At 40.8% G+C, this 22623-nt stretch overlaps 1 protein-coding gene across 5 annotated transcripts in view; it reads left to right on the top strand.

Moving 5' to 3' along the window:
- The window catches only part of LOC126162541 (diacylglycerol kinase epsilon), a 193701-nt gene that overhangs the window by 115251 nt on the left and 55827 nt on the right, over positions 1-22623 (top strand). For all 5 annotated transcript variants that reach the window (XM_049919116.1, XM_049919118.1, XM_049919120.1 and 2 more), the window contains one exon: positions 1026-1194. In XM_049919116.1, coding sequence (XP_049775073.1) covers positions 1026-1194 — 169 coding nt within the window. The remainder of the gene's footprint in view (positions 1-1025; positions 1195-22623) is intronic.

Raw genomic sequence — 22623 nt, 5'->3', positions numbered from 1 at the left:
AGAGGAATAAACAATCTGTCACAGTGTTAGTATAACTTGTGCTTTTTTTCTTTTGAAGAATTTTCATTTATGAATTTGTTTGCAACCTGAGTATAGCATTGCTTTAAAATATTAGCAGCCTCAACTGAATCCCTACATTTCTACCCCACCTTCTCCATTGTTATATTACCACAATTTCTTTCCTGTTTTTGTTTAAATAAAACCATAGCATCCTTGAAATATCACTCGAAACTGCAAGTTCATTTTAGTAGAAGCTGAATTTTATTCCACTAATTAGCTTACTATATGCCTTCGTCTTCTCCCTATAAACATCAAAGCTGTCTCAGGTTTTGTTTATCTATCAGTTTTTTGTATTTTATATTTTACTAATATGTGTTGCGTAGTTAGTCTGCATCCAAGGGATTGGAGGGACAAAAGATGTTTATTACATAGACAAATTGACCTCCCGTTTTCAAAATTGTGTGACTTGAACCTAATGGAGCAATAATTACAAAATAATGTATAACAAAGAGTTGAAGAAGAAGAAAATGAAGAAACTGGCATGAAAGGATGATCAGAACAACTATGCAAAACCTGTAGATGTATATAAAAATTTACATAGTGGAAGATGGTCACTGTCTAAAGAACTAAATTGAAAAATATTTGTATAACATTTTACTCATATGTGTAAAATAAATGTAACTGTAGAACTTGACAGGCATTTCTGTCTGAAAAATGTGATGTAGCAAATATGCACAATGCTATCCATCTGTACAAGAAACGCAGATGGATCTTCAGTAAAATTTATTTTTAGGTCAAGTAATGAAATCAAATGTGACCTCTTCGTTTCTTGTTCAGTTTCTTTATTTATGTTTAAATTGATTTTGTGATATACACAGAAATAATGAAATTTTACACAAGTTTTTACTTAAAATGTATCATGTTGAATAAAATAAAATTATCTGCAGACATTTTTATGCAATTTTGATGAAGACATTGATTATATTCTTAAAAAAATTGAAGAAAAAATAATTATGGTTCTACAGGTGGAAAGTTGAAATCAAGCCAGTTCGCCATCTTGGGATTAGACTACCAATACGTCACATCTTTATGTACAACTACTTGAGCATTGGAGTTGATGCACAAATAGCTCTTGACTTCCATCGAACACGTGAATCTCCATATTACTTGTTTGCCAGCAGAATTTTCAATAAGGTAGTTGGATTATGCATAAGTATTTCTTGCACTAGTTCACCTTGCTTGATGTTTGTAACCAACACAGAGAACACGTTTATTGACGGTATTTGGTAAGTAGAGCTAGGCTTTCTAGAGAAGCAGGTATTCCCATTAGAGATCAGTGAACATTGTTCATATTGTAAAGGGAGCAGGTGATTAGATGTGTCAGAACAACACTTTTTTTTACAGTAGAAAGGGAAAAAGAGGGTTTAAGATTGTTTGCAAAAAATATTCAAGAAATAATTAAACATATTTCATAATTAGGATGCAACATTTGTATAAAAAGCTCTTGATTGAAACATATCTGAAACAAAACTCAATCTGTTTGCTAATCATCCTTAAATATGAAATTTTTCTACCATGGAGCAACAGAAGAATCCATCAGCATGATTTTCAGAAGTTCTCAGAAATATTTTGGCAGCCAGTTGTAATTCAGTCGGTTTATAAAATCATTTATGCTTGTTGCTTCAATATATCTTTGTGAAATTAGTGTACTACTGATTTGTGATGGTGAATTAGATTTGCCTCAGCCTGTTAGCATATACTGTTTCTCTAAAGACAGTGTGACCACTGGTATAGATATATTAAATGTTACAGGATCTAGTTCAGCATCTTACTTCTGTGCAAGAGACTTGGAGAAAGTGGGAGTGGCCACACTTACAGGAAAATACCATGAATTGGAGGCAATCAATATTAATAAATTTTATTTAAAACATCTAGAAGCCTGTACGGCAGAAGTTGAATTTCGTAACAAATCCTTGATAGTATTAACCCTGTACCAAGCACCTGCTGGAAATTTTAACCTGTTCATAAATAATTTTGAAGCTCTGTTGCTGTATTTGCTAGAAAAAAAGAGCAATAATTGGTGGTTGCTGGTGATATAAATAGACCTATAAATTTCCTTCAAAAGCTCTTCCAGTAAACCAGTATTGTCACTAGTAACTAGAGCAGCTGAAACAGCCATTGATATCCATATAGGAATGTTTAATAAAGCACATCACGTCAGGAAATTAATAGTCAATTTTGTATTAGCACCTTATATTAAGCATTAATACTGTTTATAGGTCAAAAAGGAAATTCTACTTGTTGCCTGTTGGTGAGGCGCAGCTGTGATACTGAAGTACCACATTACAAGAGGTACTACAGAGAATTAACAAAAGCACTTCAGCGATCCAAGTAAATGTATTAAGAGGATAAGACAGTCACAACAGGATACATAATAAGAATAATAATGCAAGATACACTAAAAGGGGAGCAAATAGCTTAAGAATAAAGTACTTGCCGATAATGCCAAATTGCAATCATGACACTGTGCATCCCGCAGGCACTCGGAAGGGGCACAGCCCTGTCTGTCTGTCTGACTGTGTGTGTGTGTGTGTGTGTGTGTGTGTGTGTGTTCCCTACTATATTTAACTTGTGAAACCTGTCTCGTACACATCTGAGTCATTGAATTTCGTCTCTAATGTTCCTCTTGTGATTACTGAATGTGCTGAACTATTATTAAATAATATATATAACACTACAGAATTTGGATTATGTTCACCTCGCATTTATTAGCACAAATTTCAATTTCAATGGTCAGCTTTCTAATATGTAAGAACATCAGTATTGTAACACAGATCGGTAAGCTACACCTACTAGGAGTAATTTAACGAAGTTCACTAGTGGCAGTCATTGACTTAGAACATAATTTTATGCTTGCTGAGTGCAGACTTGATATTGAACTACCAGGCACAAACTGGCTTTTTGTATGGAAAGTTCTGATTGAGAATTATGAATTATTTTGGAATAAAGGAGGCGACTCACAGAAAGGCAGAAGCACTTCATCATCAACAGGTGCACCGACAAAAGATAAAGAGCTTGACTAGCTTTCGGAATGCACTTCCTTTTTCAGGCATGTAGGAAAAACATGCACACGAACGCATACATACTCACTCACACGCTCACACCTGTCTCCCTACATTGTGCTTGGTCAACTGCCAGCTCTTTCCTGGCCCACGGTAAGTGTACTGGGGTGAGGTGGTGGTGTGAGGTGAGGGATTGAGAGAGGCAGGAGGCAGCTGGGGGAAGTGTCTAGCTACTTGTGGTTGTGGGAGAGTGGGGAGCCATCTGTGGGTCATTCATTGTCAGCTGTTACAGGAAGCAGATGGCGCTACAAACGGGGTCTCACAGGTCCTCCACTGATGGCTAGTACCATCTGTAGGGAAATTCAGGTTCATACTTTTACACCTGGTATCTATCATTATGCCCCAAAATGAGGGACATCCTACCAAAGATACTTCCAACCCTTCCCAAAGTGGTGTTTTGCTGCCCACACAACCTCCACAACATCCTAGTCCATCCCCATGCAACTACTATCCCCCTTCCCCTGCCACAGGGATCATACATACCCTTGTGGAAGACCCAGATGCAAGATCTACCCTATCCACCCAACAAGCATCTCCTACTCCAGTCCTGTCACAGGCTTATCCTACCCCATCAGAGGCCGGGCTACCTGTGAAAGCAGCTATGTTATATACCAGCTCTGCTGCAACCAGTGCACAGCGTTTTACATTTGTATGACAACCATTGAGCTGTCAACAAGAATAAATGGGCACCATCAAAACAGGGTGGACCACCCAGTGGCACAACATGCAAGATTTCAGTGGATGTTCCACAATCCATGCCCTCTGGATCCTCCTCACGACCACTAGCTTTCCTGAGCTGCGCAGGTGGGAGTTATCTTTACAGCACATCCTTCACTTCAGTGTCCTTCCTGGCCTAAACTTAAGGTAATTTTGCTCCCCCCCCCTCCCCAATAGTGTGTGTGTGTGTGTGTGTGCGCGTGTGCGTGTGTGTGTGTGTGTGTGCGCGCGCGCACGCGTGTACGTGTACGTGTACGTGTACATGTACCAGCCCCTATCCCAGTACCCCTGCCCAATTTGTGCCCCCAGATCAGCTAGTTGTGTGCTGTTATCTCAAGGCCTAGTCTGTGAAATCACATGCCCAGCCATCTGCCACCTTCCCCCTTTACCTGCACCCCTAGTTAATGCACCAACCTCCCCACTCTCCCACAACCACGAGCCACTAGTCACTTCACCACAACGCCCTCGCAGCCTCCTGCCCCTCTCCATCCCTCACCCCACACCACCACCTCACCCCAGTATACTCCCATGGGCCAGGAAAGAGCTGACAATCGACCGAGTACAATATAGGGAGAGAGGCGTGTGCATATGAGTGAGTGTGTGTGTGTTTGTGTGCATGTTTTTCCTACAAACTTGAGGAAGGAAGCGCATTCTGAAAGCTAGCCAAGCTCTTTACCTTTTGTTTGTGTGCCTATCGACAACGCAGCGCTGCTGCCTTTCAGTGAGTCGTCTCCTTCATTCCTATGCTACTCACCACATAGAGGAGCTGTTGAGTTATAGGCACGCGCAATGAAAAAAAAGTGTTAAAATATTAAATCTTTCAGACAAAGTCCTTCTTCCTGAACTCTTGAAACTCCCCCCCCCCCCCCCCCACCACCACCACACACACACACACACACACACACACACACACACACACACACACACAATGCTCACACACATGCCTGCTGTCTCAGAGCACTGTTGTCGTCAGCAGGATGTAAATTATATTATGAATAATAAAATTTGGGTAAAATACCGCATGAAGAGGAGTTTGGTAACTTCATGTACACACAGTATATGCATTACTAATGATAAAAGATTAGAATGAGAATAAAAATAACAACACTAGGAGTTTGTAAGAACAAGTAGGTTAGTTGTACCATGCTCTGTTTGCTGGAGGTGTGTGTAGTTTGACAACTCTTCCTAGTAAGTACATTATACGTGTCACCAGAAATATCTGTGAGTAGCCATAGCTAACTTCAGTGACATGGTTATGGCTCTCATCTCAACAGAAGAAGTAATGTTTAACATAATATATCTAAAATCAAAACATCTGATTGTTATGACAAAATGTCAACAAAGTTATTTAAAATGTGAATTTAATAACTTCTCAGGCTATGTATTTAATACTCATTAACACTGGAACATTTATTTACAAACAGAAACATGCTGAATTTTACCATCTAAAGAAGAAAAAGCATAGAGAAATGCTGCCAAACTTTGTCCAAATTCACCAATAGCAACATTCTCCAAAAGTTTAGCTAAGATGTTCCACAGTTTGGGTTTTGGAAGACTTTTAACATTCAGTAGGTTATTTCCACACATAGCAAGAATATGCTTAACTGAGTAAATAATAAATTACAAAATATTGTTCTCACTGCAGCTTGTCAAATGCATTTTTGAGTAAATTAAAATATCATGCCATCTCAGAAAGCAGTTTAAATAATATTTGTACAGCAGGAAATAAAGTGTTTCAGTAGAAAACACCCATGAATTAAGACATCAGTCTTGTGTGATTCAGATGGAATTACATTTGTTGTCCCTCAAGTTTCTAACTGCCATTGCTTTTTTGAGTTTGTTAATGTGTGGCATATGTAATATTAAGTAATACAGGGAAATATTTTTTTCCGTGATATTGTCGGTATATTAATAACGTTTGTAAATTGCTTTGGGCTCTTCTGATCTATGCGTCAGCAGTCATTGGGCTCACGATAAAAAGTCATGGGTTTTTGTTGATTCCTAGATGTGGGTAGGTTTGCTTGTTGTTTTCTTCTGATGACAAGTTTGATTAAATAACTTAAGAAGTAAATATAAGAAGTAAACAGTATATGAAAGAGGCACTGGTTCGTTGATCGATAGATAAACAAGGTTGAGAAGACGGCTATCTTTGGGACCAATTCTCCTTCAGAGCAATAGAGTACGCGCGTGCGCACGCACGCACGCACGCATGCACGCACCCACCCACCTACCCGCCCGCCCACCCACCCACACACACACACACACACACACACACACACACACACACACACACACACACACACACACAGAGAGAGAGAGAGAGAGGCACACGTGCTCCTATGGTTATGTTATTCTGGTTTACTACATTGTGCTGGCACTGCAACTTCTTGACTGAGTTAGGAGTTGTCAGGTGGGGTGGTCAAAGGGAAAACAAAGCCACCAAGTCGTTGAGGTCATGCCACTACTGGAATGGAGGTGATGCATCTAACAAGCAAGTGGTGTGGTCCCAGCTCTTCATTTGCTGTTTCTTGAAGAGGTTTTTCCACTTACTGTAGGTATGCTTTGAACACAAGAATGGACCCCTAGCTTTATGTAGTTGGAAACCACTGTCTGTATTTGTCAGTTCATTGTGCAGCCAAATCTCCTCAGATTCTTACAAATTCAATCCCAGATTTTGTTCGCGTGTTTCAACATCATTGTGCTGTCGTAGTTTGTACTAGATCCTTTAAAGATTCCGTGCTCTTTTATAGTTGCTTTGTTGGTATCTGAAGGGTGCTGTGCTCCACACATCTTCCTGGTAACGGAGCAGCAGGCAAAATACGCACTTGAAATTGTGTTTCCAGAGTATTATTCCAATTTTCACTTATTTGTCACCAATGTAAGTCATAAATGCTGTCACAACAGGTTTCTCTTCTTCCTGTGTAAGTGGTGGCCTAGATTCCTTCAGTTCTATGGTTGATGTGGCGATGGTTGTAATCATTTTTCCAGAAAACTGACCGTTGGTGCTGCAACTCCACTGCTAAATTCTAGTGGTCAGAGATGTTGCTAGTCCTGTGCACTATTCTGTTGAAAATGACTTCTTGTTGTGGAGGGACCATGACAGCTGAAGGCATGAAAACTTCATTGTTGTCTTCTATCTCCATCGTGAACCTGATGGTTTGATACAAATGTTGCAAAAAATCTTGTGGATGTTGGTGTCTATCTGACCAGTTTATGTGGTCTACATATCAGAAGAAACTTGACAGTTTTCAAACTGCTGACTTATGGACTTATTCATCAAATGCCTCCAGAAACTTGCTGGCTACTACTGGTGATAACAAGCATATCCATCATGACACTGTCAGCCTATCTGCAGTAATTTCCATCAACAGGAAATAGGTTCATGTGAAAGTGAATTTAAAGAGCAATGTCCTGAGAGAGTGTCTGGCTATCTGATGAACTGATAAATAAAGGCACTGGTTTCCAAGTAAGTGGGGCTTGCGACCCAACCTTGAGCATGCTAAGAGCACAATGAGAATCTGTGGGAACATCCACTCATGCCAAATCAACTGAAGTGGTTGGACCACACCGTGTAGACAAGCCTCGTCCACTCCAGCAGCATCAAGAGCTCAGCAGAGATGTACATCGACTGAGGAACATGGCTTGTGTCCTGCCAACATATCCCCCCTCCACCTCTTCAGCAGAACAGCTTTTGAACAGTGCGGGCCTGAGATGAACAGAGAGAGGGAGGTAATGTATAAGACATCATACAGTGAAAGGTAGTCAGTAATCAGGACCACTTGAAGATGACAAGAAGTTAACTTGCTGAAATATCACACTATTTGGATTACACTCTCCAAGCTGAATACCTGAGAACATTTCAAAAGCATCATACACTGGGAAAGCCTAAAACCATACATGCTTATAAGTTATTCTCATTAATTTGTTTAACAGGGTAGAGTCTGCACTTGAGTCATTTGCATGAATATCAAGGTGAATATAAAAAGGGAAGATCTTGCCCAGAACATATTCAATTTAATATCCATAATTTGTCACAGATTTTTAAACTCCAAAGACATACTTTTAACATCCATTGATTTTTAAAAGGCTCTGACTCTGTTAACAGAGAAACCACAAAGAAATCAAACAATTTGGAGTTATAACTAAAGTAGCAAACATAATATTGTAAGAAAAGTAGTAAAAGAAACCAATGAGAAATTTGGATAGGGAATTAAAGTCCAGGGAGAATAAGTAAAAACTTTGAGGTTAGAGATTTACTAATGATATTGTATTCTATCAAAGACAGTAAAGGACTTGAAAGAGCAGTTGAATGGAATGGATGTGTCTTGTAAAAAGGGTATAGGATAAACATCAACAAAGTTAATATGAGGGTAATGGAGTAGTTGGGTCAGGTGATGCTGAAATAATTAGATGAGGAAATGAGACATTAAAAGTAATTGATGAATTGTGTTATCTGTGCACCAAAATAACGGATGATGGCTGAAGTAGAGAGTATATAAAATGCATGCTGGCTATATCACAAAAAACATTTCTGCAAAAGAGTAATTTGTAGGAAGTCTTTTCTGAAGGTATTTATATGGATTGTAGCATGGACAATAAGCAGTTCAAACAACAAGAAAATAGATACTTTTGAAATGTGGTGCTAAATAAAAGTGCTGAAGATTAGGTGGATAAATCGAGTAACTAATAAGGAAGTACTAAACTGAATTGGAGAAAAAATTAATTTCTGGCACGACTTGGTTAAAATAAGGGATTGGTAGATAGAAAACATCCTAAGACATGAAGGAATCATCGGTATGGTAATGGAGGGAGGGGGGGGGGGGGGGGGGTACAAATTGTAGAAAAGGACCAAGGGATGAATACAGTAAGCAGATACAGAAGGATGTAGGTTGCAGTAGTTATTTGGAGATGATGAGGCTTGCACAGGGTAGAGTAGTGTGGAGAGCTGTGTCAAGCTAGTCTCTGGAATGCAGACAACAACAACAACAACATGTGAATCTCCCACAGGCACAAAAATAGAAGTGTGGGGTGAAACATCAAAGCCCTTCAAAATAAATACAGGAGTGAGGTATGGTCTCCAGTCCTTTTTATCTCTTTTTCTGGAGAAAGTTGTACAAATCTGAAATCAAAAATTGTTGGAAATAAAAATCAAACAATGGAAAATCCAGGATGGAATGTAACAATATTCGAGAAGGAAAGTTGCTACTCACCATATAGCGGAGATGCTGAGTCGCGATAGGCACAACAAAAAGATTCACACAATTATAGCTTTCGGCCATTAAAGCTTTTGTCAGCAATAGACACACACACATGTGCACACACACACACTCTCTCATGCAAATGCAACTCGCACACAAATCTGCAGTCTCAGGCAACTGAAACCACACTGCCAGTTGCCTGAGGCTGCAGACGTGTGTGCGTTTGTGTATGTGTGTCTATTGTTGACAAAGGCCTTAATGGCCAAAAGCTATAACTGTGTGAATCTTTTTGTTGTGCCTATCACGGCTCAGCATCTCCGCTGATGAGTAGCAACTTTTCTTCTCTAATATTGTTGGAAATAAAAATTTCACAAGTAATACTTGGGAGAAAGAACAGACATGTTCAAGTAAATTATCTGGCATTAAAAACCAAATCCTCCAAACTTATTAGTAACAGTTGTTAGTCAAATAGAAAAAAAGTAAAAATACTCACATTATGAGGGAAATAATTGAAGAATGTGCTTAGCAAAATCAGCTGTTGAGTAAAGGATCTGCAAGATGAGAAGAGCTTATACTATCACAAAGAATAGTAACCACAAAATATGCTTAACCAAGAACCTTAAAATAAAGCACTACATGGTGGTGGTGAAACCACAATACCTATATATCCAAATCAAATCAGATTATCGACTACTGAATTGTAAGTTGGATAAATTAGAAACATTGCAGAGGAGAGTCATAAGGAAAATAACGAGTTCACTAGAATGACAGACTGCTGAGTATTAAGAAGTTATGATGAAAGGTATCAGAATATATTAAATATAACATTAATAATGGGAAAGAGGAGACTTATGGCCTTTGGCCATTTATGCAAAATAAATGACCAGAAGTTACCTAAATGGTTCCTCAAATGTGACAAAAGCTGTCAGCTGTAAGCTGGATTCAAAATGCTAAAAAATGTATATAAACAATAGAAAGGGACAGTTTGGAAAAAAAAGTATTATAAATGGATGGTTTCCAAGGCAAGAAGGAAAATAAGATGTTGAAAATGACTGAGGAGAGGAAAAAACAGTACAGTGAAAGAATGGAAGAAAGCAAGGGGAAAATACACAGTTGGCACTGAAAGGATGAAAGAAAGCAAGGGGGGGGGGGGGGGGGGGAGGGACGGACATATGTGGCACGTGGTATACTGGAGATATGTACAGGGAGGTGGTGGTGTGTGTGTGTGTGTGTGTGTGTGTGTGTGTGTGTGTGTGTGTGTGTGTGTGTGTGAGAGAGAGAGAGAGAGAGAGAGGGGGGGGGGTTACTTAGTACTACTCTCACATTAAATGAGAATAAAAATTCAGTCTTTTCATGATGATTTCCATTGTTTTCATCAAGACCAGCTTACTCTTGTCATGCTGTCAAAACGTGTCTCATCTGCCATGTTAGTGATACCTGTTACACCAAAAATAACTAGACAGATTTGCTTGTAGTCTCTCAACATTGACAGTGGTTTTAAACACACCGATACACTGACTGTCTTTGAAATGTATACCTTGAATTCTGAGATAAAGCAACTGGAGCATACATCCCAACAGAATTGGTATGGGTCATTGAGATAGTACATTACTACTTGTCAAGAAATGAAAAAAATGTAGATGCTCAACAATCATGAGACAGCCTGCCTATGCATTCCTTCCTTTTTGTGTAGTTACTAGCAAAACAAAAAGGATCCTGCGCAGATAAAGATGTAGGACCTACTGCACAAGAAGATAAGATGATGCTATGCCTGGCTGAAGACAATGTGGGCATCAGGATTCCTGAAATTTACTATATTCCTTGTTAGTGCAGAATCAAACTACACTCCTGGAAATGGAAAAAAGAACACATTGACACCGGTGTGTCAGACCCACCATACTTGCTCCGGACACTGCGAGAGGGCTGTACAAGCAATGATCACACGCACGGCACAGCGGACACACCAGGAACCGCGGTGTTGGCCGTCGAATGGCGCTAGCTGCGCAGCATTTGTGCACCGCCGCCGTCAGTGTCAGCCAGTTTGCCGTGGCATACGGAGCTCCATCGCAGTCTTTAACACTGGTAGCATGCCGCGACAGCGTGGACGTGAACCGTATGTGCAGTTGACGGACTTTGAGCGAGGGCGTATAGTGGGCATGCGGGAGGCCGGGTGGATGTACCGCCGAATTGCTCAACACGTGGGGCGTGAGGTCTCCACAGTACATCGATGTTGTCGCCAGTGGTCGGCGGAAGGTGCACGTGCCCGTCGACCTGGGACCGGACCGCAGCGACGCACGGATGCACGCCAAGACCGTAGGATCCTACACAGTGCCGTAGGGGACCGCACCGCCACTTCCCAGCAAATTAGGGACACTGTTGCTCCTGGGGTATCGGCGAGGACCATTCGCAACCGTCTCCATGAAGCTGGGCTATGGTCCCGCACACCATTAGGCCGTCTTCCGCTCATGCCCCAACATCGTGCAGCCCGCCTCCAGTGGTGTCGCGACAGGCGTGAATGGAGGGACGAATGGAGACGTGTCGTCTTCAGCGATGAGAGTCGCTTCTGCCTTGGTGCCAATGATGGTCGTATGCGTGTTTGGCGCCGTGCAGGTGAGCGCCACAATCAGGACTGCATACGACCGAGGCACACAGGGCCAACACCCGGCATCATGGTGTGGGGAGCGATCTCCTACACTGGCCGTACACCACTGGTGATCGTCGAGTGGACACTGAATAGTGCACGGTACATCCAAACCGTCATCGAACCCATCGTTCTACCATTCCTAGACCGGCAAGGGAACTTGCTGTTCCAACAGGACAATGCACGTCCGCATGTATCCCGTGCCACCCAACGTGCTCTAGAAGGTGTAAGTCAACTACCCTGGCCAGCAAGATCTCCGGATCTGTCCCCCATTGAGCATGTTTGGGACTGGATGAAGCGTCGTCTCACGCGGTCTGCAGGTCCAGCACGAACGCTGGTCCAACTGAGGCGCCAGGTGGAAATGGCATGGCAAGCCGTTCCACAGGACTACATCCAGCATCTCTATGATCGTCTCCATGGGAGAATAGCAGCCTGCATTGCTGCGAAAGGTGGATATACACTGTACTAGTGCTGACATTGTGCATGCTCTGTTGCCTATGTCTATGTGCCTGTGGTTCTGTCAGTGTGATCATGTGATGTATCTGACCCCAGGAATGTGTCAATAAAGTTTCCCCTTCCTGGGACAATGAATTCACGGTGTTCTTATTTCAATTTCCAGGAGTGTATATCAGCCAAACTCTACAGCTCCTGAACCTCGTGTAAATGCCAAAGAAACATAAAAAAGTTGCAAGTGAGAAAAATCACAGCTCATAAATAGATATAAAATAGTATTTGATGCAACAGAAATATTGTTCTACACATTGGCCTTCCCATACTCTGTAATCAAAGAGATCATAGAAATCAAAATGTACAACAATAACATTATCTGGGACATTAGTTATAATACTTGTGACCCATGGAAGTGGGCTCTCAACTACACAAGCCATTTTGTTGTTGACTGGTGTCCCTTTCAACATGACATGAGTCAGTTGTCCCGGACAAAGATGATGGAGGTTACCATCAAAAGCTCAATTTTTTTAGTTCTAATTTTTATGTGGAAGAATACTGAAAATACTTTATACAAATCTAAAGAGAATCCCAAAGAAACTACTGGTAGCCAACTCTTTCTACTCCATTGACAAGTTCCGTAGTAAACCTAGTTGACATAGATATAATTAACAATATCACACAGTGTGAATGATACGTAATTCTTGACTTCTCATATAATGTGTCGTATTACTCTGTAAATGAAAATAGTACTGTTTTATTTATTACCGTCCCCTGAGGACCACCTTGCTACACATCTATGATATGAACATTAAATCTAAGCTCTTTATTGCATGTGAAAATTGTGTGTACTTTACTATGTCGCTTGAGAAGTTTGCAAATTTGTGAGGATTTCATTATTATGTCTGTGACATTTAATCTAATCTGAACACATTGGTAAACAGTCCAGTGGTCATTTTTGGTTACAGGCCCAGAGAGAAAAAGAAGAGATGTAAATAGGGAAGAAACAGCAAACTAGATCACAGATTAAATTGAACTACATTTTCTGAACTCGCGTCAGCTGTATTACGTGTGGATGTAGTACCCATTGGTGACAAAAGAAAATTTGTTCTAGACCAAGACTTGAACCCAGACTTCCCACTTATTGTGAGCAGTCGTGTTACCAATAGGCTATCTCTGCACACTTCATAGACAGACACAAACTTCCACATATCAAACCATGGGGAACTGAGGCGTATGAATTTATCATCTAGTGTCCATCTCCGCATGTAATACTTACATAATGTCTGGATGAACAGGCATTGATGATAATTGATGGCCATTCCAAATCAGGTCAATTTTTATTTGCTGAATGTGAATAACTTGGCATCAGCTCTATTAAGCATAGATGTAGTACCTATTGGTCAAATATGAAAATTTATTATGAACTGGGACTCAAACCCGGTTTTCCTACCTATCACGAGCTGTCACCTTACCATTAGGCTATCCATGCATGCCTCATGGAGTGGCAGAAACTTCCATTTGTCATACTGTCTACATCCCTGTCCTGTTCATTGAGACATTGATGTAGATATTACACACCAAGGTGGAATACTGTATCTTTCACCGTGGAATATATATTGTTTATGTGAGGGGTCCATGACAGTTTCACATCCATAGTTACTCCTAGATACTTTACTACTCCCCATACAGGTAAAGTTTCATCAAGAAGCCTAAAATTCCTGTATCTGTGCTGGATATACTTCCTTATCAATGGCACTATAACTGTTACCTTAGGGCTGGGTGTTCGATACCCATTTCAACCTCAGACATAATATCATGTCATCAGGTAAGGATGGCTCCAATGCCGTATGCCATTTTTTGACGTAGCTGCCCCTTACCATGGTTCCAAAAGTTATGCCAGTTACTTCTTCACTGTTAATGTTCCTGAACAAATGTTCCCTATCCCTTTTCAGAATCTCAAGGATGCTTTCGAGCAGCGTTGCTGCTTCCCCATACCAAGTTGTTGGCGTTGACATCACCATCAACCAGCAGTTGTTGATTCTGCTGTGTGCAGCTGTCTGCAGTACTATAGGTCTGTGTCCCTACTTCCTGCCTCAGCTTTTTTGGATTTGATCGTCCCAAGAAATGAGAGTATTAAACTCCTCCCTTATTCTCTTGTTTCCTGTCTTACAGGTAGAAGAGGTCTCTTTACCCCCTTCACCTTGAGACACTCTTTTTGGTGGTCTTAGGATGAAGATCTTTTAGTTCCCCCCCATTTTTGTTTAGGGACCCTTCTTTACGTTCCTATTGTTTCTGTTCTTTGATAAAAAAATTTCCTCGGAGTTCCAGATTTATATTGAGATGATCCAACTTCGTGCTGATTTCCACACCTTGGAGTGGTGTATCAACCGAACCAGTTGCAGAAACAGCTTACATCAGTTCCAACCCTGTTGTTTCAGTGTTTGCGATCTCATCATGTCCCTTAGTTTTTGTTTTTTCTTGTTCCGTGTTCTCCATTTTGATCCCACGAGAATTGGGGATATATTCGTTCGACACGACAGAAGCCCATATTATGCAAGGTTAATTACTCAGTGAGGTTGCCCCCTATCTGTTAGGCTCCATTAATGACACATCTATACATGTGCCACACACACACACACACACACACACACACACACACACACACACACACACGAATCGACATGGATCATATCCCACCTTTGGTTGGATATCCGGACAAATGCAGTAGGACTATGGGATTGGATATGGGAGAGATGGTTTGTTGTGGGATACTCTTCATCTGGTCTGTCTATTGAGGCCTGTCTGATGTGGGATATCCTGTCAGTATGTGGGTTACAGCCAGCATAGCCCTCAGCTTCTTGTGGAATAAAAGCCTTTCTGCTCACGAGGACAGAGCTTAAACAAGATGGTGTCCCCCGGAAAGGGGGCCACATAGATCCTTCCCTTCACCATCAGCTTTTCAAACTACGCAGATGGGAATTATCCTTACAATACATCATCCGCTCCTATAGTAGTCCTGGTCTCAATCTCAGGTAACCCACTGTCCCTGCACCCTCCATTCAGTAGTTTCCCCTTCCTCTGTCAAGTCACCCCCTCCCAATTCATGTCCCCACGTCATATTCAATGTGGGTCCCTTCCCATTGGCTCCTATAATTGTGCATCACATGCCTAGCATGTGTACCAGCCACCCTCCCTCCCACATTCATAGCTGCAAACTGGCTGCCTGCCCCAGGGCCACTAGCAACCCACCCCAGTCCTTCTCCCAGCATCCCTCCTCCCCCTCCCCACCTCCCTCTTCCCTCTCCCTGTACCCACCCAACCAAACATTACCCCCACCACAACCAGTCAATCTGCCAAAATGCAGCACTGGCACTGTTAGTCCAGCCAACAACACATAGGGGCAAAGATGCACCCATTCGCTTGTGTGTGTGTGTGTGTGTGTGTGTGTGTGTGTGTGTGTGTGTGTGTGTGTGTATGTGTGTGTGTTTGTGTTTGTTTGTTTGTTTGTTTGTTTACTCTATAACTCATAAAAGTGTTACTCTGATAGCTAACAAATTTTCATTATTTTTGTGCGTGCCTGTCGACAACCCTATATTTCTGCTTTTCGTGAATGGTCTCCTTTACTCCAAAAGTACCTGATACATGCATCCCTTCGGTGAGCTTCTATCTGTTTTCTGAGATACCATTTCATTGTAAATAGCTATTTTTGCCTTGTGGTTGGAGGAGCCATACACTACTAGACAAATATTTATACATTGATTAAATTTTCACATACAGAAATATTGTCTATTAGCATTCTGCTTTCCTGTGCACTTCGTTTGGGATACTTAAAAATTGAATTCAGGTTATAAGTGTTACATTACATTTGTAAATTCTTTTATCTGAACCTTCCAGAAAATTTATATTAAAATCTAGAGAGTTATCAGTTGCTTTCTTTTTTCTGATGGGTGGCATAATAATGACTCAAAATTTTCTGTGAATATTTGAAAGTGTCCCATTTTGGATCTATAGGCTGTAATAATTATACATGACTTTTCCAGTAGCAACAGTCCACAAACACAGACTTCCAGTTGTTGATATAGGCAGAAACAACTATTTTTAATAGATTTGAACGTTGTGTTTTTCATCATAAGTAATACCCTCATGTCCAGAAAAAGAGAAAACCTTGAATGATTAGAGACAGGGCGTTCATATTCATATGACAAGTACATTAGTATGTTCTGCAGAAGTGATTAGCATTTCAGTCACCTTAGTTCAGCACATGTCCTGTTGCCTAGTAGGTGTTGGGTCCACCAAGGGCCCTGATAACTTGTTCCATGCATGATGGCATCGACACGTGTAAGACACAAATGGTATCCTGTGGTATTGCCATCCATGCTGCATTCACCTGGTTCAAAAGTTCATCTGTGGTGGTCAACATTGGCTCACTGAGCTGCATCTGTTCTTTCACTATATCCCATACATTTTTGATTGGTGAGAAGTCTGGTGATCTGGCAGACCAGGGCAAAAGACTGACATCCTGTGACACCAAGACGACACGTATTCATGCAGCAACATGTGGTCGTGCATTGTCTTATTGAAAAGTGGTGTGTGTGGTGTTGTGCAGAACGGTTATAGTTACAGATCACAGGCTGTCATTCAGGTATGTCACAGTGCCATGAACATGCGCAAACTGTTATTTGTGGTTTTACCCAATAGCACCCCACACCATAAGGCCTTGAGTTGGCACTGTATGTCCTGAGAGATTGCAGTCAATGTAATACTACTCCCTCTGTCTGTGGCGAACCAAAATGCAGCCATTATTGTCAAACAAACAGAAGCTGCATCCATCCGAAAATAATATCGGATGCCATTTCTTTCTCCAGTGACCTCGTTCCATACACCATAGCTGTCTAGCATGTTTTTGCACATTTGTCAAAGGTAGGCAGAGAAATGGATGGCACACACATAACCCATGCCCTAATAAACTACAACGGACTGGCACCCGTGATAGATTATGATGGGTTACGCTGTTCTGCCAGAGCCGAGGAGGATGCAGATCTGTTCTGCAATGCCATTTGGATGAGGTGTCAATCTTCTTAGAGGGTGATCTGGGTGGTGCGACCTGACCCGTCTCGTGTTCTACAGCCTTCGGTGAACCATTTGGCACACACCCGTTGCACTCTGAAACACTTCATCCCACACGAGGAGCAATTTCCTGGATGGATGCATTAAATTCTCTCATGCCAATAATGGGCTCTTTTTCAATCTTACTGATTTGATGGCATGGTTCATGCATGCATCTTCGAGGCATCCTGTATGTCTGCTCCAGTTACACTGATACATTACAGCACATTTTACTGGTTGGAGGTGATGCACTGTGACATCAATCTTGACCTTAAACTCGCGGGCCAAAGTGGTTCAAATGCAAATCATTTCTGTGGAACATATAATGTACAAGTCCTGTATGTATGAACATCCTGTCTCTAGTCTTCAAGGATTTCTGTTTTTTTCTGAACATGGGCTGGTAATTAATAGAGTAATTAGTAAAATTTTACATTTAGCACATGGATTCCTGGATTCATTGTCAACTTCCTTTTGACATTCTAGATTATATAAACAGATAAGAAGTTCATTAAATTTGTTTTTAGCACTCTAACATTCTGATGCACAGATAAATTTATTTTGTGTGACACTTCATTTACCAGGACCTCTTTAAAAGCAGTTTATCTGAATTACTTATTTTGTCTTAAAAAAGCATACATCTCTCAGATGTACTTACGGGAATTCTGCTGTTGATGACAGTGGTACCCCTCCCACTCTATGTAGTATACAAGAAGTTTCTCATAAGAAATGATTTTAGAATTGGTCACACTAGCACACTGTGTGTGATTTCTCTTACTGATGACTGCACTTTCCCAGAACCCTTTCATTAAATTTGTGTCATCTGTTCGCTTTATGTATTACAGAATTTACGTATTCATTCCATTTCATATCACTTCTTAGTATTACCTTTAATTATTTAAATGCTATGCCATCCTAACCATGTCATTGAATACTATTAATTTCTCTCTCTTTGCTACAGGCATTGTCTTGCATTTACCAAATTTTAAATGCAGCTGCAATCCATTAAACCAAGTGGAAATTTTGTCCAAGTCTTTCTGCATTTCCTTAGTTTCCTGGAGACTGGAGGATCAACAGTGAGCAATCAGAAAGTGATACTAATGCTGTATAATAAACTTTTTATTTGCCATATATCCATTTTCCTGGCAGAGTAGTCTGTGAAAGGAAACCATCAAGTCAAAGCTAGTAGACCAAACTAGACACTGCATGACTAACTCTCTACATCTACACCTACATCTATACTCTGCAAACCACAGTGAAGTGCATGGCGGAGCTTACATCCCATTGTACAAGCTATTACGGTTTCTTCATGTTTCATTAATGTGTGGAGTGTGGGAAGAATGATTGTTTGAATCCCTCTGTGGGTGCTGTAATTATTCTAATCTTATCCTCACAATCCCTATGTGAGTGATACATAGGGAGTTGTAGTATATCCCTAGATTCATCATTTAAAGCCAGTTCTTGAAACTTTAACAGGCTTTCTTGGGATCATTTGCATCTATCTTCAAGAGTCATCCATTTCAGTTCCTTCAGTATCTCTGTGACACTCTCCCACAGATCAGACAAACCTGTCACCACTTGTGCTGTCCTTTTGTGTATACGTTCAGTATCTCCTGTTAGTCCTATTTCGTACAGGTCCCATGCACTTGAGCAGTATTCTGGAACTGGTGAGTGATTTGCAAGCAATTTCCTTTGTAGACTGTTTGCAATGCCCAGGTATTCTATCAATAAACTGAAGTCCACCATCTGCTTTACAAGTGACTGAACCTGTGTGCTCATTTCACTCCGCATCCCTACAGAGTGGTAGACACAAGTATTTGTTTGAGGAAGCCAGTTCCAACAGTGACTCATTGATATTATAGTCGTAGGATATTACATTTTTTCGTTTTACAAAGTGCACAATTTTACATTTCGAATACTTAAAGAAAGTTGCCAATCTTTGCACCACTTTGAAACCTTATCAAAATCTGATTGAATATTTATACAGTTTCTTTCAGACAGTACTTCATTGTAGATAACTGCGCCAGCTGCAGAAGTCTGAGGTTACTATTAATATTGTCTGTGAGGTCATTAATATACAACATGAACAGCAGGAGTCCCAACACAGTTCCCTGGGGCACACCCAAAGTTTTTTATACATCTGACAATGACTCTCCATCCAAGATTACATGCTGCGTCCTCCCTACCAAAAAGTCCTCAATCCAGTTACAAATTTCACTTGAGCCCCCATATGGTTGTACTATTGACAATAAGTGTAGGTGTGGTATTGAGTCAAAAGCTTTTTGGAAATCAAGAAATATTGCATCTACCTCACTGCCTTGATCCAAAGCTTTAAGTATGTCATGTGAGAAAAGTGCAAATTGGGTTTCACATGATCAATGTTTTTGGAATCCATGCTGGTTGGCATGGAACATTAAAATAAGGAGTCAGGTCATAACAGTAGAACATATATGGTGATGAGGACTGACACCCAATTCACAATTGAAGAAAAAATTGTGACAATTATTCCTGGTCTCAGTCAAATGCTACACAACTTCATCAAAGGAATAGAGAGCCATTTGTTATACATAGCAGGTCACTGACTTTGGAAGTGTTGGTTGGTTTGTAAAAATATAAGCAAGAAGTGGCAAATTCTATCTTAGATTTTGAGCTTATGTTCTTCAGAGCACAAAGACACACACAGACAGTGATGAGCCAAAACATTATGTCCTCTGCCCACTGTGAGATAGAATATCACCTGTTGGTGTTGTGGGCATATTGCTCAATAAGGAAAATGTATAAGCAGAGCAGCAACAAATAAGGACTAATTCTAATCGCAATACAGGCCACAAATGGGGAAATCCACTGACTTGTGTGACTCTGATGAGGGGAAGATTGTTTTGATAAGGGACAGATTGTTATGGCACAGCATGTGGGAATGTTCATCTTAGAAACAGAAAAACTGGTCAGCTGTTCCCATCTTCTGTTGTGTGCATTTATGGAAAGTGGTTGAAGGACAATCAAACCACAAGTAGGCGGCTTCATCACAGAACACACTGTAGAGAAGGTTGGTGGCAGTCTGTAGTGGGTCTGATGACGGAGTAGAAGGCTGATGTAAGCATAAGTGTTTTTGGAGCCCAGTGTTCAGAGTACAATATTGAGCTTGAGGCTCTGCAACAGACAACCCCTATATATTCCCTTGGTGACCCAATACATCACCAGTTATGATTGACGTGGGCACAGGATCATCAAGACTGGGTTGTGGAACAGTGAAAATATGTTACCCAGTCAGGTGAATTACATTTCTTCTTACACCAGATTGATGGTCGTGTCTGGATATGCCATCACCCAGGTAAATGACTGCTCAAAATGTGCTCCACATAGTGGACACAGGCCAGACAGGACAATATTATACTATGGGTGACATTCACCTGGATTCCTGTCTGTGGATAGTGACCAAAGGCATCAGGACAGCTGTGGCCCTACATGAAGATTATTGCAGACCACGTGTGTATTTCCATGCATGATATCTCCGCCAGTGGTAGTGACATCTTCCAGTAGGATAACTATTCCTGTCATGATATCAAATTCATGCTACAGTGGTTTGAGGAACATGATAGTGAACTCATGTTGGCGTCTTGGCAACCGAATTCACTGGATCTGAAACTGATGGAACACTTTGGGATGCTATTGTACTCGGACTCAACAGCCACAAACCAGCAGCCTTAATTTATGGTAATTGCATAATTGATGACTTGTGCTCCGTACCTCTGGAAGCCTACGAAGGACTTGCCAGATCCTTGGCTCTCACAGTCGCGGCTGTATTGCGGCCCAAAGGTGGACTGACATGCAATTACACTGGCAGTTATAATGTTTTGGCAAGTCATTGTATACATTGTTCTGGTATAGGTGTCTCAGCAAAACTGGAGATTGTGAGAGGAGCAAGAAAGTACAAGAATAAGGAAGGGACAGAGTAAAGCAAAGAATTCTCAATATTGAATTGAAGTGAAACTTCTTTGTGAAAAATAATATTCCAGGGCTAATATCTTTGCCACTATTTAGCTTTGTACTGTAATGGTATATATTTCTTTTCGATTTAACGCTAAATTGATTATTCAAAATAGAATACAATTGCTCATTATAATGTTAAGTGCTAAGTGAAGTAGTGCAATGCTTAAAGTGCTGGACTCTTATTTGGAAGTTGTGAGATTGAAATTCCCATCTCTCTTTCCTGAAATCAATTCAGACAAATCAGGGATACCGTATTTACTCGAATCTAAGCCGCACCTGAAAAATGAGACTCGAAATAAAGGAAAAAAAAAATTCCCAAATCTAAGCCGCACCTGAAATTTGAGACTCGAAATTCAAGGGGAGAGAAAAGTTTTAGGCCGCACCTCCAAATCGAAACAAAGTTGGTCCATTGTAATATGAGACACAATTTAGGTCGAATGAATGACGATACAGCTACAGTAGTTTGGTTCGAGTCGTAAGCTTAGCTTGGCAGTTAAGCTTTACCAGGTAGCCATTGCTATGCATCAGGCGCTCCGTCTGTATTTATATGGATACCCTTCCTTTTTCACGTGCTTCGTCTGGTTTGAATCGATTGCTTATTTTGCTTTGATCTGATAAGTGCCGTTTTCTATGTTATAGGTGTTTACGTCAGTCACTCTAAGCTGAAAATGCATTACTATACCGTGTCATGCATTGTTTGTTGCATTCTGATAGTGCGTGTTTACGGCCTGTCGCTGCTCGCGGCATGGCTTGCTTTTGTGCGCGCTACCGCCGCCTACAATTAAAAAAAGAGAGGAATCGTCTCATTAGCGAAACAATGGCAAGCGACTGCTATTTGTTGTTACTTACACTGCTGGTTTCTTTGATAATGATCAACAAGAACCAAATAATAGACTGCGTATGATAGGACATGTTCTGAACGAGAGTTTGGCGAAAATTTTTCTCCGTTTGAAAATCTTTGCGGCTGCTTCTTTAGTACATCAAATTCTGCACAGAAATTAGTCATCTTAGATTTAAAAATCTAGTCAGTTGCCGTGCTTCATTTCTGACTGTATCACTATTAGGCATAAGAGTAATACGAATATAAACATGACACGATACGTATATTCTTCCGCGTTTGCTGTTGTCTCACTCTAGTTTCGTAGTTTATTTGGCAGACAGGATTTAAATGAGATATAAGCAAACATGAAAGAATACATGGCAAAATGTTTATATTGGTACTATTCTTATGGTGAAGAGAATACTGCATGTGATTCACATTGCATCAGGTTCCTATTAGCAACCATCTCTTCTTACAGGTAGGAAAAAATTCAGAACGTAGAGTTGGCCATATTGACAAAAATCCCAGTATTACCAGTCGGATTTTCGTAGTACCCCAGATTCTTACGTGATCTGGGGTAGT

This window comes from Schistocerca cancellata, chromosome 2, assembly GCF_023864275.1.
Source record: "Schistocerca cancellata isolate TAMUIC-IGC-003103 chromosome 2, iqSchCanc2.1, whole genome shotgun sequence".
In the NCBI taxonomy this organism is placed as follows: Eukaryota; Metazoa; Arthropoda; class Insecta; order Orthoptera; family Acrididae; genus Schistocerca; species Schistocerca cancellata.
This window is presented reverse-complemented; position numbering and strand designations above follow the sequence as displayed.